The sequence below is a fragment of the Peromyscus eremicus genome, chromosome X (genome assembly GCF_949786415.1).
Source record: "Peromyscus eremicus chromosome X, PerEre_H2_v1, whole genome shotgun sequence".
Lineage (NCBI taxonomy): Eukaryota > Metazoa > Chordata > Mammalia > Rodentia > Cricetidae > Peromyscus > Peromyscus eremicus.
The window spans coordinates 30841630-30869390 of NC_081439.1; the positions used below are offsets into that span (position 1 = coordinate 30841630).

The 27761-nt window shown below is 36.0% G+C and overlaps 1 protein-coding gene across 1 annotated transcript in view; it reads left to right on the top strand.

The window, feature by feature from the left end:
- Positions 1-1301: 1301 nt before the first annotated feature.
- Positions 1302-27761, top strand: part of Cnksr2 (connector enhancer of kinase suppressor of Ras 2) — a 237507-nt gene continuing 211047 nt past the window's right edge. Inside the window, exon 1 of the mRNA XM_059251058.1 lies at positions 1302-1365. Coding sequence (XP_059107041.1) covers positions 1302-1365 — 64 coding nt within the window. The remainder of the gene's footprint in view (positions 1366-27761) is intronic.

Here is a 27761-nt window from a genome sequence, read left to right on the forward strand (position 1 = left end):
GGTTCTTATATAAGAACATCTGAACGCAAAATGACATCATGTGGAATAGATATCGGGACCCTGTGTTGAAGGAATCGGCCGAAAACCTGAAGCAGAGGCTTGGAAAAGGCACGTGTAGGGGTGGGGGAAGCTTCTCAGAATCACCTGGAGCAGCTTGCCGTTGACTGCTCTGACTTCCCAGGTCCCTTTTAGCAGCCAGGGGAGATCCGACAGCACGGGCCATCTAGGCGTTTCTGGCTAGAGCCAGGTTCCGTCTACGGAAACCCCGGTTTTCCGCAGGGGCGCTTAGGTCCAAGGAAGTCACCTCGGGAACCTACTCTGCAGCCGCGAAGGCGACTGCGAGCAAAGCCAGGGCTCCCATTGTCACCCTAGTAGTTCAGCGGCGTCCCCTCCCCTCGGTGGCGGGCGGGGGGGCCTACGGTACCCTCCTACACTACCTCGGCCGTAGGTTCAACTAGTGGGGCGGCCCGTCTCGCTACCGAGTCTCCTGGGAGGCCCCTGGGAGCCATGCCCCTGCCGCCGCACCTGACTGATTAACCCACCCCAGGCTCAATCAGACTTCAGCTCAAGCCTGGGTCGCCGCCGCTACCGGCTCCACCGCACACGCCCTCCGGGCTCGGGGTCTGGCGGAGTGCGGCCCCCCCGGGGCGGGAGGGCCAGAGTGTGAGCTGCTCGCACCTGGCCGCCTGTCTGGCAGAACTCCGGCCCCGGGCGCGCGCGCCGGCACACGCACGCGCACACGCCCCGCGCGCGCCGGCTGTCGGCCCTGGGGGCGGGACCGCGCGGCGGCGAGCGGGCGGGGGGCTCGTGGAGCGCGCGCCCCGCACCCGAGGGCTGCGGAGAGATATTTTGGGTGGCAGGAGGCCCCTCGTCATTTCCGCCGGGCGGCTCGTCGTGCCGGGGGCTCCACTCCCGCGCGCCAGGCGAGCGAGCGGGCAAGTTGGCTGCGGCGCTGCGCCGGCGCCTCCTTTCCTTCCCCGCCGCGACCCTCGGCGGCTCGAGCCATGAACTGAAGCCCCCGCGGGACGCACACCCGGGGCTGAGCGGCGGAGGCTGCGGCAGCGGCCGCCGCCAGGGCTCGGAGCGAGCCGACCCCAGCGCCTTTCCCCTGCCGTCGCCGCTCCCACCGCGGTCGCCTCCGACGCTCCAGCCTCGGGACCGCCACACAAAAGCCGCCCTCTCCGCGCCGCCCACCCCGGGAGGCTGCGGCCGGCCACCGACCCCACCTGAGGGCGCCTCGGGCTACGGACTTCGCTTTCTGTCCGAGCTCCGCGTCCCACGCGGCACCAACCCCGCCGCCCATGGCTCTGATCATGGAACCAGTGAGCAAATGGTCTCCGAGTCAAGTAGTGGACTGGATGAAAGGTAATGCCCTCTGTGGGGAGGGCGAGGCGACACTGGGGCAAGGGGTCCCGGTACGAGGGAGGGGCGCCCACCATGGCACAACCCGTCCTGGGTGCTTCCAGCCGACTGCTAAAGGTCCTCGCTGGGATGGACGGGGTCCTCGGGCTCTGATGGGGGCCCGGGGACCCTGGGCTCCTTTTGTCTTCAGCCAGAGGGGCGCGGGGAGCGAGAGAGCGGCGGGCGCCACCTGGTTGAAGCTGGAAGCAGGGCGGTGGAATCCCGGCGCATCTTAGCCGCTTCCCGCTTCCCTCGACGCCTTCGGGCCGGGAGGACACGGCGACCCTTGTTTCCCAGCTATGGGAGGAGCCCTCGGGACCTATTCTCACGGTTGCCCCTTCCCCAGTCCCTTTGTTCCTGGAAACCTGAGGCCCCTTCTAGGTTTCGCCCTGCCAAGTGCCTTCCCCAGTGCCAACTCTCCTGGCAACTTTTAAGCCCGCATAATGGGGTCAGGATGCAGTTGCTCGGGGTGGAAGGTGGGAAGCCCCTCCAAGCTGGGCTGAGGATGATCGAGAAGGGGGAGCGCTACTTTGGGGGAGAGAAAATACATGCTTCCCTTGGGACAGCATCCCTGCTGATACATGTAGGTTCCCTCCTGCGCACTCCCTAGTATATCCTTTCCTTTCCTAGGTTGAGGTATGTGGAGGCTTTAGACCTCTCGCTGCTTCTTGTTAAGGACTCAACGTCGGGTTTAAAGTGGTGCGCATTCAAGTACTCTCTCCTTTCTTCCATCTTGAAGGCTCCCCCGACTCCCGACAATTTCTAATAACCGATTTCAAACCTTCACCCTCCTCCTAGTCGCAAATATGGTCTTTTTCTCTAGTCTTTGGGCTTTCCTGTCTCACTATCTCCCTCTGTTGTCAGAGTTGAGGGGCTTGTAGGGAAGCTCTCCAATCCATCCCCTGACCGAACTCTGAGAAAGGAATGCCTGGCTTGGAATAAAAGATTCTTGGACACGCTTGGAGAAGGCTTGGAAAATATTAGAGTTTTGTTTGGGGTGGTACCCGAGCACACAAACTTAATATACGTAGACTCCAAGTCTTATGCCTGAAAATGTCCTTTCCAAAGATGAAGGAGCCCCTTTTCTAAGTCTTGCTTAGCAGTCAGACTTTCTAAGCTCCACGTACTTGAAAATGGAAGGTGGGTGGTTGATTGGAAGGTATTGAAAGTAGTAGGGAGAAACTCAATTCTCCCCTTTTTTTCCCCCACATTTTCGGACGTTTGCTTGTTCTTCTGGATTTCCCTTTATCTGTTTTGCTTCCTTTTCTCACTGATTTGCCCTGCTACTCCTCACTTACTTTGTTTTTCTTATCTAATATGTGGGGAAAATGCTTTGTAACTGCAAAGCACAGTGTAAGTGCAAGTGAATTGAATTAAACCTAGTTCATTATTTATCCACTGCCCCCTGTGTGCAGTGCATTGGGTGTCATGGGGGTTATAAAGATGACTAAGACAAAGTCCAGCAATGGCTCATCTTTTCTGCTGCGTGTTCTCTTTCCATATTTGCTGTTAAAAATCCAGCTTCCCAGATTCCCATTAACCCCTCCCCAACACACACACACACACACACACACACACACACACACACATGCACTCGCACACACACACTCACACTCCTCGGGGGAAAAAATCTTTCAGTTTCTCAGTCATGGAAGACAGTATTCACAGGAAGTAAGAATGCTTAATTAAAACTATTACTTTGAATTTGTCTAAAAGATGAGTTTAATTTAAGTCTGCAACAGTATTCAGAGAAAAGGTGTCTTGGCTTCATGGGAGTCAGATTACCTCCATGGATTGCCTTCTAGAAATTCCCATGCTGCCTGTAATGAGTGCTGCGTACTCCATCTTCTTTACCTCCCACCCAGTTACATTCTTGCATTTTCCCTTGTCTCCACTGTTTTAGGTCCCCTGAAGCAAGCACAACAGATGATGTATGTAATCTGACACACGTTATTAGTTTTCCAGTACACTAGTCCTTTAAATATCTCTCCAGTGCAAACAAAATGCAGTTTCTTTGAACTTTGGTAAAGACTATTTGCTGTAATTTTTTAACTTCACATGACATTTCAGTTGGATAACTTGTTTTTGTACCTGTTGGTGACACATTTCCAGCTTGAAAAGACCAGTTCGGTAAGTGAGGTAGAGCTTACATTCCTTTGTATAACAAACGCCTGGATAAAGTGGCAGAGTGGCAGGTCCCAGTTAGCTGCTGCTGAGTCCCAAACTGCTTATTGTTAAAGTTTCTGTGGTAGTCATATAAATTTGAGATTGTATCAGAAAAGGAGATTTTTAAATAATAGTTGGAGGAAATGAACATTTCCCCAACTTGCCCCTGATAATGTTACCTTAGTTAATTTTCTCTACTCTTTTCCCCCAGGAAACTTTAACAAGAGACAAAAATAGTTTTCACACTTTCCTCAGTTGCAGAAATGTTTGAAAGCCAAACTGCTAATTTAGCTGATAGCTTTGAAATGATTAAACCTTGCTTAATGTTTTTATATATAGTGTTATAAAGCCAGTACTAAAACATTAACAACACTTTGTTGTTTGAAAAAGGATCTCAGATAGCACAGGCTGGCCTTGAACTCTGTGTACCCAAGCATGACCTTGAATTTCTGATCCTGCTTTTTCCACTGCCCCAGAACTGGGATTACAGGCATATGCTACACCACTCTTGGTTTTATGTGGTGCTTGAGATTAAGCTCAGGTCTTCCTACAGGTTAGGTAAGCATCAAGTGAGCTAAATCCCCAGCCCCTAAAAAACTGAGTAAGACTTCAATAATTGCAACATGCTGGGAGTTCTTGAGAGTATATTTCTTGTGTGCCAGCTTCATCATCCTTAATACTTGTAGCTTTCAGCTGGTCACAATCATAGCTCCCTATACTGTTTTTAGTAAGGCACATACTTCATATTCTTTCCAGGATTTTTTTTTATTTACTAAGAAGGAAAAAGGTACCATTAGTTCTGGAGTCATTTATGATTCCAGACAATTTATAGAAATTATATAGAAAGTAAGTCATCAAAGAGGGAAATGAAGGAGAAAAATAACTATTGAGCTTTCACAGCATATGTTCAAGATTGTTTTAGGAAGGACCATTAATGTGACAATTCATTTTGATCTATTGTTTTTAGTTAAATGTATTTGAAGGAGATACCAATATAAAATGTATATATTAATTTTTAGCAAAAATGTAAGTTGCTCATGCACTCTTTGTAAATACAGTACTGGTCAAATTTTCTGCCGGCAATGAATATTTGATATTGCACATTGTCATTGTTAGTTGAAGTAAATATACAATGCATGATCTACTTATGGGTCAGTAAAATAAAGACTTTACTCCAGATTATTTTTGTAGTACTTCTGGATATTTAGTGATAGCTCATAAACTTTTACATTAACCAAAAATTAAGTTTATAAAATTACTGTTGGAGAAAATCAATATACTCTTCCCCTTTATTAGCACTTGAAGCCAACCTTCTTCAATTGGAAAGTATGTTCAGTAATCTTAGAGTTTTGATAAAGTCTTAAAGCAGGCGTTTTCAAAATCAACAAAGGCAAGCAAGTGACTGAGAAAAGTCGTAGACAATAAAGTAAGCCAGTAACTTTCTAATTTTTTGCTGAACCTATTAATCTAAAATATGTTATCTTTCAGTTCCTATTTGTTTATTCGATAATCCTAGAAATACTTCTAATCTATAGTTACATGAGTCCCTGTTTTGTGTATTTTTTCACTGAAATATAACAAAAACCTCTGAACACTTAAATGTTCCTTTACTAATTTTATTATTAAATTTCCCTGTCCATCTTATATCAAGTAATTCTACTCTTCCTTTTATAACTTTCTGAGCTTTGAGACTAATGCAAAATATCCGTACGCCCAAGTTCTTTTCTAGGACCATTTCCCTTCTAGTGAGCTTTAATCTCTTTCTGGTTTAAATAAAATGACTATCATCTTCAGAGCAAAGCAGAAGGCCCACTTAGCTGGTCTTTTTTATGATTTCTGGGATTTAATGCTAATCAATCTTGCAGTGTTATAAATGCCAAAATAATCTAAAATTTTAAGAGTCTTTAACCTATCCCACAATTAACTGTCCTACTCTTTCTTGATCATAATGAAACATTTTGTTCGAGTAGTTCCTGCCTTCTGGTTTCTGTACTGATGACTCAGCCATCTTGAGGATAGAAAATGAAATACATTATTTTAGGTGTTTAAAAAAAAAAAAACCAAACCTAATGTTTTGCATGCAATCCTATGATAGAGAGAAATGTATTGATTACATGATGTCTATTCAGTATAAATGTGAAGAAGAGACTATATCTGCTAAAAAAAAAAAAAAAAAAAAACCTTGACAGGTGGTTAATGATTCTTTTCCTCCCCTTATAGGACATTAGAGCTTAAGTTGAAATGTATCTTAATCATATAAAGGAAATTATCAACATTTTGAGTTAAATTGAATTGAGAGAAAGAAATCAGAAACATTTACGGCAAGAACTCAAAACTGTACATGCTGTAAGGAAAAGATGTTAAACATAATTGATCACATTGTTCCTATCACTTGAAAATTTGATCCATTTTTTGAATACAAGGTGATTTGATAGGCACAGCAATCATCTACTTTGTATTCAATGGTTTTGCTTTGTTTTTTCCTAATGGGAATTCTTGTTATTTTATGTAAAAAAAAAAAAGACATTTACGTTCTGATAAGTGTAGTTCACAAGAAATACTTGATTTCTATTGTCATTGACATTTGATTTCTAACATTCACAAATTTAGTCCTGATTAGGAAGAAAGCAACTAATTACATAATTATATTCTGGTCCTTGGGTATTATTTACTGAGTACATCTGCATGGAAGGTGTTTTAATGGATTAAAAAATATTCTCTGCTTCTCTGCTTTAAAGAAGTCATCCTCTGTAAGCAACAACAATGTCATTAAAACAAAACAAAAAAACAAAAAAAAAAAAACCTACCCAGGACAAAGACAGACAAAAACCAACTAGTACACTTAGAAAGTTTTTGAATGTTTGTGTTATATATGCAAACACTGATTAAAAGAGATGATAGGTTTGTGAACCAAGAAGGGACCTAAGGAGAGGATGGGGTTTTTAGCAAGTCTATGAACTATTTACTTAAAGTGTACTCTAAAAGAAAAGTATCCTCATGTAGGAGGTGCATCCAGAGAGTCTGGAGCTGCAGTACGGAGTGTGAGCTGAAGGAGTTTCTCTGGGTGTGTCTGTTGAAGTGGGCAAGTGGGCAGGAGAGGGAAAGTGAGGGAGGGGTGTGAGGAGGTGACAAAAGTACAAGAACAAATCTGCATATGAGAAAGACAAGAAAGCTCTCAGCATGTCCTGAGTTGAAAGAAATACCACACTAGAAAACTTTGCCTGCCAAAACTCAGCCCACAAAGAATGTGTATTGAATTGGGACAGCTGTTTCAAATCTGTTTCTGAGGAATACTCTGGAAATAATGTTAAAGTAGTTATTTTGAAGATTAATTACCTCATTAACATAGTGTTGGATATTTAGAATTTTACTGATCCAAATTCTTATGTGAGAAACGAAACTAGGCTTTTGAATATTAATACTGTTCTTAAAGCAGTGATAAATTATCATTTTCATTTATAGCAGCACAACCTCGGATTAGAGCTTAATTTGTTCCTAATGACTTTTAGGTTCCAATGCAACTTCTTTACAGTACTTGACACATTGGGCTTATTTGAAAGAAGCAGTGTTTGTTTCTGTTGAGTAGTAGGATAACAGAGCTGAAATCATTTAAAAAGGGCAATAGAGAGCAAGTGATTTGGAAAAAGTGGAGTGTAAAATTTGTTGATGATTTTTATAGTTGTCTAATGTCTGAAAACAGGAAGTATAGTCTTTAATGTGGAATCATTGTGTTGTATAACATTCAGTGAGTGAATCCAGTTTCCATGAGTAACATAGGTCTGTGCTTGAAAATGGTATATTTCTTTGAGTGTGAAAGGCGAATGATCAAAAGCTGAATAGCTCATTTTTGTTTAAAAAACTTAAATATGATTTTAAATTAAAACAGGTATGAATTTTGCATCTATGATGCAAAAAGCAAAATTGATATGATTTCAGGAATTTTAGGCTTACAGCGGGCTGTTTAAAGCTGCGTTCCTCAGACCTCCTAGGGTTAGGAGTACACTGTTCAGCAATTATGGAGACATCAGTGGAAAAGTTTGAGAAGTGGTAGTTGGCTTTGGAAAGGTAAATTTAATGTACTATGTGTTTGTCTTTTTTACTATCATTGCAGAGGGCAAATTTTTGACTTTTTCTGTTAAGGTCATGATAATTATAGCATCTTAATTTTGTGTGATCCATAAACCTACAGCCACAATGAACTCCTTAAGAATGATTCTTCGCTGATCATATCCTCTCCCTTCTTCTGCCCACCCTCCTTTTAAATGGCTTTTCAGTGTTTTAGGCTAGAGGTCAAAGTCCTTAACATGACCTAAGAGACTCTTCAGTTTAATTACTGTGTGAGGTAAGCCTCATGACAGACAGCAGCTATACTGGATGCCTCAGTCCTTTTGGTTTGCCCACCACTAGGCCTTTGGACTTTATATATACTTTACTCTTTTCTTCACGTTATTAAGGTCAATTATTCCTTCAGGGCTCAATTTTTCCTCCACATCAGAAAAGTCTTCCCTCCCATCTTCCCCAAATCTCATAAAAATCTTTAGTTGTATGTTCCTATGTCCCATTTGCCAATTGTATTTTATTATTAATTCATATGATTATTTAACTAATGTCTAGCTGCTCTACTGAATGAAGGCAGGAACCCTACATATTTTATGTAATAATGTATGAAACAGTATGTGGTAATATATACAGTCAGAAAATATTTGTTGAGTGAAGGAATAAATTTATTTTCCGATTATTGGTCTGTCAGCAAATCTGCTTTCCTAAATGACAATGCATGCACATAAAGTCCCTTATAGTGCTTTAATGTATACTTCATTGCCAACGTGCATTCTGTATGCCAGAATACAGACTAAGATAGGGTTGTATTATCCATATTTTTTAGTTGTGTTAGGTCTACCCAATTGAAAGTCCTAAATCATGGTTTAGACTTGTTTCATTAAGAAATATTAATTTCAATGAGTGAATGAATGACACTGGTATTTATGCCATAGCTATTATAAATATGATACAGATACTTTCTAATTTAAGTATGATAGCACTGTATGCAAGTACCTATAAAGAAATACTTAGTTTAAAAATTGAAACATACCTTTTCTAAACATTTATTTTCCTTCATTCAAATATCCTGATTATTTCACCATTTTATATTTTAGAAAGAACTCTATATTTGAGAGCATATGAGAGACTAGCATTGGTAGAAAACTTTAGGCTTTTTAGTTTCTATGTAAGTGTTAATAAAAGCCTATACAAGAAAATTAAATGTATTTTTTAATGGTGAAAATAAAATTGACTTATTTAAGTACATAATTGGAAAAATATCTCCTTTTAATGAAATATATTATCTTCATTATTATTTTTAATATGGAACTTACATTTTACTATTAAGAATTAAGATACTTAAGATACTTTTACATTCATATTTTTTTGTAATTTTCTGTCTTTCCTCCTTTCTTTGACTAAGAATAATTTTAATATTTTAAAGTACATGCATGTTTATTTTGTCTAACTTTTAGAGGTTATTTTGTAATCATATATAGAAGACTCAATATAAAATATAGCTTGTTGAATGAATGTGCCCCATGTAGATTTCTTGAGAGTTATGTGCTAATATATAAACACTACTAGAGAGTTTCTTAATAAAGTATTTCCTCTCAATTTAAAGTTATTAATGCATGTCATCTTAAGTGAAATTTTAAGACCTTACCATAGGCATGCTGATTTTTTACACTTTATTGAAAGAATTATTCATACAATGATATATTCTGATCATACTTTCATCTCTCCCAACTCTTTCCAGTTCTTCCCTACTTTCCTACCCACTCAACTCCTGCTCCTCCTTTCTCTCTTTCTTTAGAAAACTAGGTAAACACACACAAAAAACCAATGCCAGAATTAAAACAAAGAAAAAACACAAGAAGCACATACACACCCAAACAACAAAAAGAAAACAAACCCATAAAAACATAAAATCAGAAACCATAATATACAAGCAGAAGACCTACAAGATGAAAAAATGCCCCAACAAAACAATATGACATAAAAAGTCTACAAAAATACCAATGAATTCATTTGTGTTGGCCTTCTACTGTTGGGCATGTGGGCTACCCTTAAGTGTGGTTAGTATTCCCAATGAGACTCCATTGGAGAAAACTAATTTTTCCTTTTTGCAAGCAGATGTCAATCCCTTCTTGGTTAGGGATGGGAGATCATGTCTGCCTCCCCATCCCAGTGCTGGGACCCATTTGCCTTGAACTTGTGCAGGCTCAGTGCGTGCTGCCAAGGTCTCTGTGAGTTCATATGTGCATCAGTCCTGTTGTGTCCGGATGACACTGTTTCCTTGGAGTCCTCCATAATGTCCTAGATAATGTTACAGAATTATGATTTACACTTGTATCTTGATTTTACTTACAAGCAAATATTCACTATTTTAAGGTAAAATATTTAAATTTTAAAGCTTTTTTTTTAACAGAAAGCTCATTTTTATTGCTAAGGTCGCTGGGGCAATAAGACAGGTGAAAACATGCATGTGTATGTGTTTCTGAACAGTTTTTTTGTTATATTGTTCTTTATTTAATCAAAATTTTCATTCCTCTTTTGCTAATTTTTTTAAATTTTATAATTAATTTAATTTTACATATCAGCCACGGATTCCCCTGTCCTCCCTCCTCCCACCCCCCCTTCCCTCCCACCAATCCACTCCCCATTCCCAACTCCTCCAAGGCAAGGACTCCCCTGGGGATTCAGCTCAGCCTGGTAGATTCAGTTGAGGCAGGTCCAGTCCCCTCCTCCCTTCACCCAGGCTGAGCAAAGTGTTCCAGCATAGGCCCTAGGTTCCAAAAAGCTAGCTCATGCACTAAGGACAGGTCCCAGTCCCACTGCCTGGGGGCCTCCTAAACAGTTCAAGCTAATCAACTGTCTCACTTATCCAGAGGGCCTGATCCAGTTCCATGGGGGCTCCTCAGCTATTGGTTCATAGTTCATGTGTCTTTTTTATTTTAAAGTTATAAAAAATCTAATGTAAGTTTGCATTATCTTCATCTAATTTCAAGATTTACTAATACTTAACATCAATTCATTAAAATTTAAATTAAGTAAAATTTGTGTTCATCTGTAGAATATTTTGGAACAATTTAAAATTTTTCAGAAGCTAAGTTATATTAAGTAAACTAAAAGTTACTTTAATATTAATGTATATAAAATATTTGTTAAATATTATACACATGTCTATTATATATTTACTTGACATTAATGTTCTTACACATTAGTCTTTTCAGATAAATTGGATAGTCTTTACATACAGTGATATATAAGAACACATTATATTATGCTAGTTGCCTTTTAAAATATTGCTCGATATCCAATTTTGTTCTTTATTTGAACTTTTTATTTTGTTTCATAAACATCTGTTATTTCAAAGCAAATTTACAACATGTTTGTTCAATAGTACCTACAATAAGTAACAGAATTTAAGTCTGACTTAAATCCTGGATCTTACTTTTTATTTCCTTTTTTATTGTTTATTAGTAGCACAATTGTGCAATTTATTATAAGTGCCAGTAACATTAGCCCTTCCATTTATATTTAAGTGATCAAAAGATTTCTTATTTTATCATGGTTTGTTAATCTTCTTGATTTCTGCTTTTCAATAACTACTTAGACATGTAGTTTTCATATATCATTTCTATTACTTAATATTTATTAATATTTAATAATAGATAAGGTTTCTCCAAATGAGCTTATTTATTTCTTATTCCCAATTTGAAATCAAACTGAAAATGGGGAGAGTCATACTTTTATCACATTGTTTATCAAAGATTATCATAGAATCCATTTTCTAAGGAGGTGGTTATAATGTAATCAAAACTTAAATAGTAACCTAAAATAACTCTGAATGATCAATTTAAAGAATCTATTTGTTAAATTTTTATGTGTACTATATGTGTGTGTAGGAGTTACTTCTTATGCTATATATTTTCTTCAACTATTTGTATTATTTTTAAAAAGTTTAACAGTACTGGATCCTTGTGATTTTTCCTCCTTCCAGAGCAGAAAATTTGTGTTTTAATTTTGCATGTTTTATTTATATTTTAGTTTTCAAAACAGCGCATGAAGATATTAAACACATATAAAATACAAAATGTAGAATGTCAGCTAATTTTGCTCAAAATATAGAAATTCAGTAATCCCAAACACATATAAAATACAAAATGTAGAATGTCAGCTAATTTTGCTCAAAATATAGAAATTCAGTAATCCCAATACTAACTTTTAATACTACTAGAACTTTCATAAAAAACACATTTCATATGGTATAGAGCCTATATGGATGTATTTCTCAACCTGTGGGTCATGACCCCTTTGAGGCTGAACAACTTTTTCACAGGGGTCAAACATCAGATATCCTGTGTATCAGATATTTACATTATGACTCATAACAGTAGCAAAATTACAGTTATGAAGTAGCAACAAAATAATGTTATGGTTGGGTTCACCACAACATGAGGAACTGTATTAAAAGGTGGCAGCCTTAGAAAGATTGAGAACCACTGCTATATGGTATGTCATAGATAGATGTTTCCGCTTTATTTCCTCCATATTGGTGGCAGGATAAGCTTTGTGGCAGTCTTTTTTGGAACAGTGGTTCAAGCCTTTCTTATCCAGAAGCATGCTCACTTGCCTCCAAGCTATCAGAACAGATGTTATTATTTGCATGTTAAATTGTTACATAGACTCCTATGGAATATGTAGGATTAATTTTTCTAGTTTGGCCCTAGGTATAATTTTTTGAGTTTGTTTGTACTAAAAACTTGTTACTTGAGATTACATTTATTTGGACTTCAGTTGAAGATTGCTTTTGACACATGACCAAAGTGTTTGCTGATAAATGCCATACATAATACCTACAAAATTGGAAAGAAATTGTTTGACCTGAAAAAATACAGTATTTTCAAGCATCATATTTTCCAGGAGTCATTTTCACACTGAAAATATCATAGTTAGAACTAGCTTGTAGAATTATAGCTTACTTGGAATGACATATTCTTTTTAATATTTTGAAGTATTTTGCAAACACTATATCGTATAACTTGCTTCTCATTTACCAAACCTATAAATGTCTCAAAAACTTTACATTTAATATTAGTAGTTGATGAGATAAGGGGGCCAGTAGATGGCTCAGAGGGTAAAGGCACCTGCTGCTAAGCTTGCCAACCTGAATTCATTTCCCCCAGGACAAAGTGTTTCTTTGAAGATTTTATTCATTGTGATCCTATAGCTCTTAAGCCCTTGCGTATCTATCAGATGTTAATTGGTTCCTTAAAATTGTTTTCTTTGAAAAATATTATTAATCTAAATTATGAAATGTGATATTTTAGTGAATCAGTAATTTAAACGCTAAAGAAAATTTAATGTAATAAAAAATGATGAAATAAATGTGAAATTTGGAGTGATCAGTGAATTAGGTATACAATACTAATGAAAGGTATAGTATATATTTGTTAGGTATAATGTATTTAAAGGTATAGTTGAGTTAAAGTAATTTATATATTAAACAGGTATTAAACATGCATTCTGGTATGTATGAGGCAACCTAAGTAGAATTTGTTCAGAGTAAAAATAAGATGATGCTTTGTATTTCTCCATGTTTTCATTAATAGAATTCAGGTAAACCTGCTTTAGAATAGAATTTTTAAACAAGTAAAAACAATTTAACTTGTTATTTTGAAATGTCTCAGTTGTTAATGAAATCATCACAATACCTAGGACAATAGGCACTTTAAGCAAATGACTGAACTCTGACAATTATTTTGAGGTTCACTTGATATAAAAAGCACATTTTTCTCCTGCAGTATACATTACTTTTTTAGATTCTTTTCAGTTAGTTCATCACTTTTCATAATATAGTTGTTGACATCTGTATTTAAAAGTCTGATAAGAGAATGATCTGAATACAATAATTTTGTGGCTCTCCATCTAAATTAATTTTTGTATATTTTTTATTTGTATTTAAATGCAGTGGTTTCTTATGTTTGTTATTTTGAAATGAGGCTGCTTTGCCAGAAAATTATTGTATTTATACGTAAAACAGTGCACTTGCACACACAGACACACACACACACACACACAGATACACACAAATAAATGTAGAATAACAGCTAGGGAATCAAAATTCATTCCTTAATTTTTTGTTGTTGTTTTTTTTTGTTTGTTTTTGTTTTTTTTTTTTTTATTTTGATTTTTCAAGACAGGGTTTTTCTGTGTAGCTCTGACTGTCCTGGAACTCATTATGTAGATCAGGCTGGTCTTGAACTCACAGAGATCCACCTGCCTCTGCTTCCCAAGTGTTGGGATTAAAGGCGTGCACCACCATGCTTTGACATCCTTAAATTTTAATCAGTATGTAATTAGTCAATTTTCTAGTTTCATAAATGTTACAAATTCTCTAATTTTTTCTTTAATTAGCTTTCAATATGTAAACACACTGTTGTCTACCTGATTCTTTTCCCCATATCGGTCTTTTGGGACCCAACACTTTTTACATAACACATTATATATATCCTGAAATAATAGTCATAGGAGGTGTCACATACTTACATGATTTTAATTTTTTAAAGAATCAGTACAATGGAATCTTGGTACAGTGGTACATATCTGTATTCTTAGTTATTTAGAAGACTGAGGCAGGAGGATTCCTTCCATCCAGGAATTTGAAATCAGCCTCAATAACATAGTAAAACTCCATCTCAAGGACATCACTATAATGCCCTATTGTAATAAAAAAGAATGTTTATTGTAGCTAGAGTTTTCCTGCCTGGCCCACAATCAGGACAAATCTCTCTCACCCGCCAGTCCCACAGCTGCTCAGACCCAACCAAGTAAACACAGAGACTTACATTGGTTACAAACTGTATGGCCGTGGCAGGCTTCTTGCTAACTGTTCTTAAGCTTAAATTAATCCATTTCTATAAGTCTATACCTTGCCACGTGGCTCGTGGCTTACCGGCATCTTCACATGCTGTTTGTCATCTTGGCAGCTGGCAGTGTCTCTCTCTCTCAACCTTCCACTTCCCAGCTTTATTCTCCTCCTTGTCTCGCCTATACTTCCTGCCTAGCCAATGGCCAATCAGTGTTTTATTTATTGACTAATCAGCAACACATTTGCCATACAGAACATCCCACAGCAGTTTATGATAAAATAAGATGGATTTCTCTATGTGTCCTAGTTTCCTTTCTAGTACTATGATAAACACCATGGCTAAAAGCAACATGGTTGAAAAAGGTTTGATTGCCTTCTGCTTGCTTCCACAGCACAGCCCATCATTGAGGAAAGGCAGGGCAGGAACTCAAGCAGAGGGGGAACCTGGAGGCAAGAACTGAGCAGAGACCACAGAGGAGTGCTGCTTACTGCCTTGATGTCCAAACTCATGTTCACATATCTTTCTTAGACCTCCCAGAACACACATACCCAGGGATACACTGCCCACAGTACCCTGTGCTCTCCTACATCAGTCATTAATCAAGAAATTTCACCATAGACTAGCCTATAGGCCAGTCCGATGGAGGCCTTTTCTCAATCCTCTTCCCAGATAGATGACTAGTTTGTATCAGGTTAACAAACCAAAAATGAGCAAATAATTGCTAATTTTTGCCAACATATAGTTAATATATCTGGATTTAAAAGAAACGTTAAGATGTAAAGTCACTCAGTATAATACTTATAAGGAAGCAGAAGAGGAAATGGTGGATCAAAATGAATATTAGGAGAAATAGTGACAGGACAGACTCATTTGATATGTCATTCTAGTTATAAGGTACTGGTACTGAGCATTTGGACTTCTTGATTGTGGTTGTTGATGATAACTTGTTTCACTTAGGAGAGTGGAGGAAGAGGGAAGCATATAATTTTGTAGAAACCTGGCAATTTCTGGCTTAGCCAGTGATCAAAGTTATCGATATGTAATTTTTATGTCATATACCCTTGATAAGGTATGATGAAGACAGTTCTTTGTTGTCTCTTCTCTCAAACCTATAATCCGATTCTAACCATAAAAAACTTTAGAAAACCCAAAGGTAAGGATATTTTAAGAAGTATCTGACTAATCCCCTTCAACCTTCTCAAGATTGCCAAACACCAAGCAAACAGAAACAGACTGGAAGAATCTAAAGAGACATGGGAATTAATTGTTATAATGGTGTACTGGATAGTATTCTGGAACATAAAAATACATTAGGAAAAAAATCCAATGACATATTTTAAAATGTGCAGTTCAATAACAAAGTATCAATGCTAGCTCCATATGCACCATAGGGATATGAAATATTGGAATCTGGATGAAAGGTACATAGGAACTGTAAACTATCAATACTATTTTTCCATCTTCTCTGTGAACCTTAAAACTATATTGAAATTAAAAATTTATTTAAACATTCAAATATAACATACTTTTAATTTTGGTTATTTAAAAGATAAATAATGTCTCATGTGAAATAGTTTTGACATATCTCACTAGAATTATAAATAATAAACATTTTTCAAAGGAAAAAGTCACTTGAGATAAAGTGAAGTTTTTCATTATGAAGGCTTGTTTCATATATCATCAGTAACCCAACCTTTGTGAAAACCTCACATTTTAACCTTATGACTATATACTGCAGTGATTTGCAAAGTCATTTTCTTTTCAGAAGAATGCTGTACTTGGTTCCCATTGAACTGAAATTAACATCTTACCTGATTAACTTTGAAATTGCCTTTTGGTAGTCAGCAAATATATATAGGAAAAGAAAAGGAAACAATATACTTGGGTAGGATGCAAACTACCAAAACTAAGCCCATTATCTGTATTTTACCTGCTAACTAGTTCGCAGTTAAACATTTGCATAGAACAGTGTGCTCTTCTAAACCTAGTTAAAAAAGCCTGATTCTCAACACTCATTCTAATTGTAGTTTCTGTTTCCAACAGACATTTTGTTCAGGAATGTTAAACAAGGCGTGAAAATTTTGAGCAAATAAATGTTGTGCTGTATAATAATTGATTTTCAGCTGTATAAATATAAGTGCGTGTATAAATAGTGACATGTGTTTACTTAGGTCAGACTTGCTGAAACTGAAAGACTTTTGCTAATTACTTTTCTGCAAGGATACAGTGGGCTTGTCATTAAACATAACACCTTATTTTCATTATGATAGGCCTGTGGAATGTGTTTCACTGAATTTGGATTAGGAGGATGGTTAGAATTTAAGACCTGTGGTCACATCTCCAAGAAATCATATTGTACTTTGAAATACAACTACTTTAATACTTGTGTTTATTTCCTACAACTTTTGGCTAAGAATATCTTTGTTTTCTAGTTATCTATTCTGATATAAAAATTCTAAAGAAAAAACAAGCTCTTGTAATAAATATAGTACAACCAAGAACTTAATTCATTAATCCATTTTTCTTGCCACAAACCAAATATAATCAACACAATTTGAACTTGCTGATGATTTGGTTAGTAATCTGCCTCTATAAAAGTGTGGGGTTGTGTTAACACTGATGTGGCTAGAATTGCCCCCTGGCCTGCTGCTAAATGTTTGGGACTTCATGCTCTGTGAATACCATACTAGATATATGCATTAATGTCTTTGCGAAGTTCTTCTGCCTGTGAACAATGGTTTTTTTTTTTTTTTTTTTTTTTTTTTTAACTACGATCTCAAGAATGAAGGAGAGTTTGCTTTGTTTGAAATCTTCCTGTTTTTTAGTAAGCCTTGTATTTGAAGAAACTCACAAAAACTGCTCTGGCCAGGTGGTGGTGGCACATGCCTTTAATCCCAGCACTTGGGAGGCAGAGGCAGGCGGATCTTTGTGAGTTTGAGGCCAGCCTGGTCTACAGAGCGAGATCCAGGAACGGCACAAAGCTACACAGAGAAACCCTGTCTCGAAAACAAACAAACAAACAAACAAAAAACTGCTCTGAATATCAAAAGGTTTTAAATAGTTGAATATGATGTGTAACTGGAAATGATGGTTTAAGTTTAGATGATTCACCCACATTTTACAATGTTACATTTATCTCGGAAGCAGTGGGCAACATTTAGTTTTAAGTTATCATTAAAACTTCCCAGTAGTATTTTCCATAAAATGACACAGGTTTTTTATTATTGGTTATTGTGATAATAATAGTTTAACAGTCGTATAATAATTAAAGGCAGTGTTAGAAGCCAATTGTGTGATTTTCATGACCTGTTAAATACAGATGGCATGAGGTAGGCCTGGAAGTTTTTCTAGAGTTCATGTGGGCATGAATTTTCTATGAAGTTAATTACAATCATTGTGTTCAGCATATTGTCTTAGAGTCCACCATGAGTTTATTATTCTCCTAGTCATATATCAAAATGTCAGTGGTACCTTTCAAGTGTACTCAAAACACCTGTATCTGCTGTATCCATGTCAAAAGACCCATTTTTCTGTCCTTTTTTTTCTTTAATTTTGACATTTCTTTTCACAACTGACAGAAGATTAAAGGAATATTTAATAGGAAGCACTACATATAAGACAATACAAATTATCAGTAGTACTGAGTTAAGCCTGAAAGTCTCCCCATTTGTACCCACACCAAATACCTATTTTTTATGTACCTAACTCAACGTTTTACTTTTTAAGCTATTTGTTTTTATAGATAAAAATGGAAATAATGAAAACATGCTTTACAGATAATTCAGAAGAATAATTAGTCAAAATGACTAAGTTTGGTAGAAATAATGGAATAGCATTTTGACAGTGGAAAAATAGTTTATTATTGTACAATATTTTAAATGACCTTTAGGAAAACTGGTTTTAATGTATTCCAATTTATAAATAATTTACTGAATCTCACTAACACATGCTTGCTTTAAGATATGGCATACAAAAGCAATTATGTTGATTTTGAAATGTATCTGCAAGGTGGATTTCAGAAGGCTGGCTCTCTTGAAAGCCGTTTCATTCTTAGTAGCTTTTGTCATCTATGTAGACATATATTTTAAACATTTTTATGTGTTTTTTATAATTTTATACATGTGTACAGTGTATTTTTATTTTACCCACTTCTTTCTCTAACAGTTTTATTGGAACAGTTATCACCAAATTATTTTTTCTTATTTTAGTCAGTTGATCCTTTAATCAGTTCAGCTAATGAGTAGAATGTTATATCCCACTGCTTCTGCAGAAGAACTGGATGCAAAGGTCCCACGGCATTGATGTTGATGGCTTTGCTATCACTGGCTAAGTCTGAATTAATTTAGACCTTTTTTAGTAGGAGACCCTACATGCAAAGATTCCTCAGTGCTTTGCAGCTTTATTTTATTAAAAGATTCGTAATCACTGCAATTTTACTTCTGACTTTGATAGAAGATTAAATATTAGAATTTTATCATCACAGGTTTCTACAGTAATTGTAATTATTAAATATGGAGTCTCTACATTAATATACTTAATATGGTACTTATGACGACTAGCCATTTAAATGATCAGAATGTTTTGGCTTTTCATAGAAAACAGTCAAATTTAAGAAACAAACGAACCATTTTTTTTCTGAGCTTGAATCACTGAAAACAAGAGAGAATGGCAGAATGGCTGGCAAAAAAAAAATGCCTTTTCTCATTCATGTGTTAAAAGTGGTATTTGGATTGAGGACAAATGAGAAGCATTAAGACAGCAAATTAGTTCCCATGTTGTACAGAATGGTGGTTGGACTAAAGATCCTAGGCTAGCATTTAATTTGTTTTATTACCAGCACTTTTGCTTTTCTCCTTTGCCATGACTTCCATTTGTGTTTTCCTTGGGAAAATGACTTTGTCTTTCTTAACATAGCATATATTATGTAAATAAAGGTTAATTCACATGCATAATTCAGAGGAAGTTTATTAAGAGCTTTCGTTTAGTCAGTGTAAAGTATGACTTTAAAGATTTAAGAGACAGTGCTCTTTTGATTTTTTGTTAATTCTATTTCATGTTGATATGCTTCTAATTGATAGTATGCAGTATCTTATACGTTCTTTCAAACTTAAGAATGTTTTGTATTTCCTTGACAGGAGTGATTGATGTATTTAGGTTTAGGCTTAAAGCGGTTAGATTTAAAGCAGCAGTTCTCAACCTATTGGTTGTGACCCCTTCGGAGGTTGTGTATCAGATATCCTGCATATTAGATAATTACATTATGATTCATAACAGTAGCAAAATTACAGTAATAAAGTAGCAATGAAATAATTTTATTGTTGGAGTCACTACAACATGAGGAACTTCATTAAAGGGCCATAACATTAGGAAGGTTGAGAACCTCTGGTTTAAAGCAAGTGATTAAAAAAAAAACCATGAGATCATATGGTTGAGAAGCCATACTTTTATGTCATAATCAAGGGTAAATAGATTTTTTATTTTCTTTCCTATAAAAGAATTCTGAACAATAAATAGATTGCCCTTTAAAATTCTGTGTTCCCACCTTTGATTTAATGACCCCCAGAGATAATAATCCTTTTGAAATTTTTTCAGATCAATTATATTCTGGTGTCTAATTGAATACCAAGTACAAAACTAAATGAGCATTACATGAGCATTTTCTGTGTAACAAAAGCAGATTGAGTTCTTTGTGTTTAAGGTAGGTCTGAATCACCGACCACCAGTGTGGGTTTACCATTAACAAATGTTGTTTGGGTAAATCCTGAGATATTAGATTATAAATCATCTCTTTATTTTCTTTTGAAAAAGATTATTTTAAATTTTATTACATTTATTTGTGTGTGTGTGTGTGTGTGTGTGTGTGTGTGTGTGTGTGTGTGTGAGAGAGAGAGAGAGAGAGAGAGAGAGAGAGAGAGAGAGAGAGAGAGAGAGAAAGGTACCTATGTGGATGTCAGAGGACAACATGGAAACATGGAAGAGTCAGTTCTTGTCTTTTACCATGTGGGTTCCAGGGATGGAATTCCTGTCCTTAGGCTTGGTGGTAAATGCCTTTACCCACTGAGCAACCTTGCCAGCCCTCCTTCTTTTGTTCCTCTCTTACTGTAAGAATGTGTCTTAAAGGGCTGGAGAGATGGTTCAGCCATTACCTAAAGGCTAGACTCACAACCAAAATGTCAAGCATCTGCCCTAAATTCTTAAAATAAATACAATTCCAACATCTTTATTTTAACAATGTTTTCTGAAAAGACCCTGCTTAGTTCCTCAGCACACTGACACCTTTGTACTCTGTATAGGCTATGATAGAAAGCTAGACAAGAAAGAGCTTTTAGAAATCGCTTGTTAATTTGCCGTCATAGTACATGTAAAGAACTGAGCTTAGAAAAGTTAAACTTGTCTAAACTCACTTATCTTTCTAGTAGTGAAATTAGTATGACAAAGAATCTAATGTATGAGAACTCAGAAATAGTATCTTCTATGAATATTTTCATGGTTATGAAGACATCTCTGTTAGGAACACAAAGAATGAATTCTTTGCCTATTGATATAAGAGCTAAGAAACATTTTATTTTTTATTGCATGAATATTAGTTGTCTTTATCCTTCATTTTCCCTTTCTTGTCCCCTTCTCTCTCCCAACGAAACCTTTCTTTTCAACAATTCCTCTTCCTAAATTCATGCCTTCTTTTTGTGTGTGACCCATTGAATTTAATCAGTGTTTCTTGCCCAAGTATGATTGGAAGGTATGTGCTGGAGTTAAGGCAATATATCAGTGACTACATCACTGCCAGTGGTACCTCAGTAAAGAAGAGAGTCTTACAGACTCCTCCCATTACTCATGATAAAATATCAATGGGCTCGTTTGTGTTCAGGTCTTGTGTAGATAATCCACAACTGTAGTGCATTCACGAGAGCAAGGGCAGTGCCATGTCAAGAAGACATCTTTTTGCTTAATGTCTCCTGATCCTCTGTCTCTTCTATTCTGTCTGTTCCCTCTTTGATGATATTCATTGAACTCGTCAATGAGGAAGTGATTGATCTCTCCCATTTATGTCTAAGCACTCATCACCACTTATTCCAGGCATTTTAGTTATTTAGAGGTTTCTGCAGTATCCACTGCTGGATCCAGTAAGAAGCATTTGTGATGAAGGCAGGGTTCAGCATTTATCTATGGTTATAAATATGAGTATTTATAATGCAGTTTGATAACATGACTGTTTAGCAAAGCAATAGTAGTAGGCTCATCTTTATGGTCTATTTTCTAGGCAGGGGCTCATAATCAGTTACAGAACTAGGTAAGAGTTCCTTACTTTGGACCTGCCCCCAGATACAATCCATGATTGTTACTACCATAACAACTATGCCATTGCTGCATTTCATGACATATCTTACTTGGTAAGTCATAATTGTAACTCATAGGATTCACTGTTGGGTAAGATTGTTGATGACTTTTCTTTCCCATTAACCTACATAGCACCTTCTGGCACTATGAAAGCTAGCCAGCAGATAAGAAGCTTCCAGTTCATCTGCAGCATAATTTTAGAGCACAGACAATAATCCTATTCATAGAGCAATACTCTCATAAAGAATTGTTTTAGCTTTTATCATTATCAAATGTAAAATTCTAATAATTCCAGACCCCATTTATAGCGAGTTAAGATGCTAGTAACTGCTGATGCAAATTTTTCCAAGTGGTCTTCTGATATCTGTGCATTATGACACAATAATTTTAAGTCTCATTTTTTAAAGCTTTGCAGATGAGTGTTACAACATTCAGTGTTACAGGATTAAACACATGTTTGAATACACAGTACATTCTAAAGTCTTATTAGAGCGGAATCAGTTATTTGCTGTACTGAGTAATTTATTGTAACTAATTTGCTTTAATAAATTTCCACTCCAATTGTAACTGATATACTTCACCTAAAATCAGTGTGTATAATAGTTTCTTTTTAATCATATAATCCTTAATTGTCTATATTATATAAATTATCTCAATCATACTACTAGAAATATTAACTGAATCATATTAATTCTAAAAATATGTCTTTGCTATATCAAAGATTTATTTGAAACATCAAGACTAAAAACTCTATTCAATTTTTTTCAGAGAATTTAATTATTATAGTGTCTTTTGGTTAGTACTTTCTTGTATGTAGAGGGTTTTGCATAACTTACACTGTTCTCATTCTGGTTTTATTTAGCATTTCAATATCCTAGAGTTAGTTAAAGCCTCGCCAATTAGAATAACAGTTTTCAAAGAACATTTATTTAAAACTGAGAGTTACGATGGCAGTGTGACATCTGCATTTCTCAGTTGTTTAATAAGGTATGTAAATTACATGACCATAGTGAGACTTCTGGTAATTTAAAAATAAATATAATGATGCTAAATAAGTAACTATTACTAAATAAAAATACAAAAATAGAAATAAATATATTAATAGATACTTCAAGTTTAATATGTTTGTAGGCTTCTTATTGTGTCCTATCAAGTATTCAATTAGTAAGTGAAAATTACTAGTACTTTTTCTTCACCACTAAAATCCACTGAATTTCTATTCCAAGCATTTTTATCTAATAGCATTTGCTGTTATTTTAGAGTGACTTTCATTTCCGTGTTAATTTTTAGATGTTTTTTCAAGATTTGCCATCCTTTAAGAAAGGTAAAATGTTTAATAATCACTAAAGAATGAACTGCGGCACAATACCCAGTTTCTGATTACATCTGTCAAAAATGGAATGATACCACCTTTCCTGCCACCACAAGCAGTGTGGCCACCCAAGGACAGCACTGAGTCATACTCTGAGGTCCAGCAGGGAAATGTCGTATCATTGGCAACCACCTAGTTGCTTGATGTTTCATGACAAATGGTGAACTAATATAACTGAAATGCTTCTCAGCTGTCCAAGTTTCAGGAAACAAATTAATTTTAACAAGTATAATGACTGAAAATCTATCATTATTTTGAATCAGTAGCTTTAGATTCTTGATTTTGTCTGCTTTCACTGATTTGTAATTTTTGGTTTAAATATAAATGATAATCATATTAAAACTAAGAAACTTATACATGAGATATTCAGTAATTGAGATTTGTTCCTGTTTGGAGGGTAGTAAAGTTCATCCAAATCCAGGGCCTTGGATATGCTAGGCAAACACTCTGCATTAAGTCATATCCCTAGCCTTCTTTCTATATGCTTTTAAGTGTGTGTTAACCATTCTCAACAACACACACAGCATAGGAAATATGACCTTTAATGCTTTCATCTGTCTGAATAAATACGTTGGTTAATGTATCAACACTTGCTGGACTTCAGATTTCTGTGTATATCTAAAGTATTTATGCATTTATGCAGAGCAAATACAATAGAAAACCTGGTTGTTTCCCTTTGATAAACACTAGTAAATCTGAAACTAAAGAAACTGGTTACCTCTTGCTTGAATAAAGAATCTTTAAACATAAATATTACTCTAAGAGTTCTTAGTTAATATGATTATCAGTGTCGGTATAGTCAAAATAATCAGCTTATATATTAAAAGAAAAATATTTAAATGACTTTTTTAATGTACTTTTTCAAGTTATATTTATATGCAAATTGATATGAAAATTAATTTTTTAATGAAATAAAATTTATTTTGGATACAATTATTCCTCTGTGTAGTCTTACTTGAAATACTTGATTTTCTAACTATAGCAAAAACACATTTTGTATACTTGGGTGATATTTTTATTTTAACATGGGTTACTTAATTTTTAAGAAAAATGTAGTATGTAGCAGTCTACATAATTTGTTTTCCTTCTCATTTCTACTAAATATTGTCATCCACTATAAGAACCTTTCTAGAGTAATAGTTACTGTTTTAATTTGGTGATCATAATGTGCTCATTCTGAGTTTTATCTGAATTTTTAAAAATGTGAAATCACATTAGCTTATATTTCTGAATAATTGTTGGCTATAATTGGTGTCTACTATGACCATTTTATACCTATCTATAGTGTAAACATGGTTATCTATTATAATGGCAAAAAATGTGGGTGATCCATATATACCTAATTGTAAATTCCAACTTTGCTATCCATTAGCATATGGATCTGGACCCTTAATCTATTTGAACTTCAATTTTTTACTTTGAAAATGAAGAAATAAAACCTACTTCAGAATGTATTTTGGGTTAAATGAGTAATCTGTGTATAACATATAGAAGATTTTAAGCTTTTTCAACTTCACTGAACTAAAACATGATGAAATTGGAGAAAATAAAAGATAATGAGGGATACAAAATGACATGATTCAGAAGCACCACACCTAGCCAGTGCACACCTTTGATCTCAGCATTCTGAAAGCAGTGGAGATGAGACTCTGTGAGTTTGAGGTCAGCCTAGTTTGCATAGCAAGTTCCAGGACAGCCAAGGCTGCTATGTAGAAAAGCCCTATCTTTATAAATAAATAAATAAAAATAATAATAATAAAAGTACAGATCAACAGAACATGGCCTACTCATGCAGATATTTTCCAATTTGTAGCTAATGCCTGAATAAATTTAGATTACCCTGTTCTAACCGTAAGCAAAGTCGTATTTTTGAAATGTAAAAATCCATATATTTTCATTTGGTTGTACATAGTATTTAGAATGATTCCAATAAAACTGTTTCTTCATTAAAACTTCTATAAAATGTGTAAATTTTGGAATAGGGATACAAATATTTTTTGTCTCCCTTTTCTTCTCTTTCCCTTACAAGACCAAGAAACACTTAAATTTAAGATTAGAGATTACTCTAACAACCATTGCTATAGATTAAGCACGTTTATTGATAGTTTTTCTTATATGAATTAAAGTTCACAGGACATTGTCTAAACGATAACAAATCAAAACAGAGACAGAAAATATTATTTTAGTGAATAAAGTATAATCTTTTTGGACAAACTCTTCTAAATCTACAGGATTGAGTCTGTATTAGAAAAAGATATAGATAAAAGGGAACAGTCTACAACTTGTGTATATTTCTGTCACTCCATTTTTAGGTCCTTGTAAGTGAATGTTTTGCAGTGGTATACGGTTGTAAATACAGTTTAAAAAATCCTTTAGAACTTTATAGGTTTTAGCTTTGAAACTTAAACATACAGCAGCTATCCCTGTTCAGTTTGCTCTTTTTGGCCAACATGTATTTCTGTGGCAGTGATTATTAAGTTACAGATTGTATTATAATTAATAATAATTTTAGGAATCTGGTTAATAAATAAATCATCAAGGAGAAAGGGGAAGATTGAATAGTACATTAAAGGATAATCTTGGAATGGATGAAAAGTATAAGGCTAAACATATACCTTTGGGTTTTTATTATTACATGGTTAAAATAGTGGATTTTAAAATGGTAACATGAGTTCATATTTATTATTAGTTGTCTAAATCTATGTACATTTAAATTGAAATAATAATGACATGACTTTCAAAGATCTGGCTCAGAAATATAATTCACTTTGTTCCTTTCAAATCCAGATAAATACCACTTGGAGTTTGGAGTTTGTCATTTGGATTAGAAGGTATAGCCTTGTTGGAGTAGGTATGGTCTTATTGAAAGTATGCCACTGACGGTAAGCTTTGGTGTTTCAAATGTTCAAGGTGTTTCTCTTCCTGCTGCCTTTGGATCCAGATATAGAATTCTCAACTATCATGTCTGCTAGTGTGCTACCATGCTCCCCGCCATGCTTCCTATGAACTAAATCTCTGAAAATATAAGCCATGCCATTAAATGTTTTCCTTCATAAGAGTTGCCATGGTCATGGTGTCTCTTCACAGTAACAGAACACTAAGACAATCAGGTTAAAAGGTTATGTCCTTAGTCTTGGTTTCTTCCAATGAGCTATGTACATACTAAACACAAAGGTAGTACGGAATAAAATGGTTGCTATAGCTGATTCTTAATATGAAACTTATCTGAATATAGGATATTCCAATGTCTTTTCATTCTCTGCAATGTCCAATTTTAGGTTTCTATGTTAGTTCTCTTGTAAGCTTCTCTGATGAGGTCGTTGTGAGGTACTGATTTATGACTATAGCAGTATGTCACTAGGAGTCATTTTATTGCCATGTTTCTTTAACAGACTAATAGTATTAGGTTTTCCCCCAGGCTCTTGTCCTATCTAGTCTCAGTTACTTGGCTACCAGAGCAGTGTCAGTCATGGGTTCCATCTCATGTAATGGGCCTTAAATGCAATCAGAAAGTGGTTGGTCTTACTCATATCATTTGTATCCCTGCTATACCAGTATTTTTGCAGACATGTCACTGGGTTTGTAGTTGGGAAAGATTTATGAATATCTTCCTCCTCTGGGAAATCGCAGAGTACATCACAGCACCACAAAAACTACTCAGTAGAGGTAACACCTATAGTTAGGCTCCAGCTTGACTTCTCTGTGATAGATGACATAAGTGTTGTCTTCAGCAATAGGGCCTTACCGTCAGCTTGTGAAGAGCATGCCTTGATAATAGCTGGTGATTTGGTTTTTTCCAGGGATGTTCACGGGACTGCTTTGGCCAATGATTTAACAAGATGTAAGCCGTTCCTAGCACTGCAGGTTTTACTTGGAAGCATATGCTATCTGGTTAGGGCATTGTTCCCCCTATTATTTGGTGATTCTATTTAGATGCCTGTTATATATGTATGCATGTTCCCTGCCATTGCCCTCCTCCTAATCTAGTTTCCCGTTTGATTATGTCTCCATAGCACTATATTCCATTTCCTTTTCTTTGGAAGATTTCATAATCCTCCCGAGTGTCTTACTAGGTATCTGACCTCTGTGGTTATTTGGATTATAGCCCACATATTGAAAACTTTAAAGCTAACATCCACCTATAAGAGAAAACATGAAATATTTCCATTCTGTACACTGCAGCTTTGCATGGATTGTATCCTTTGCTGTCCAGAAGCTCTTTAGCTTCATGGTACATTTATTAGTTGTTGGTCTTAATGCCTGTGCTGTTGGTGTCTTGTTAAGATAGTCTTTTCCTGTGCCAGTGAATTCAAGTCTATTCACCACTTTCTATTCTAACAGATTCAGGGTATTGTGTCTTATGTTGAGGTCCTTAATCCTTGAGTTTTGTGCAGGATGATAAATATGGATCTATTTGCATTCATGTACGTACAGTAATGCAGCTTGACTAGCATCACATTTGTTGAAAATTCTATCTTTTTCTCCAGTGTGTATTTCTTACTTCTTTGTAAAAAATCAAGTGTTCATAGGTCTTTATTGTGTCTAATAGGTTTGGATACAGTGTT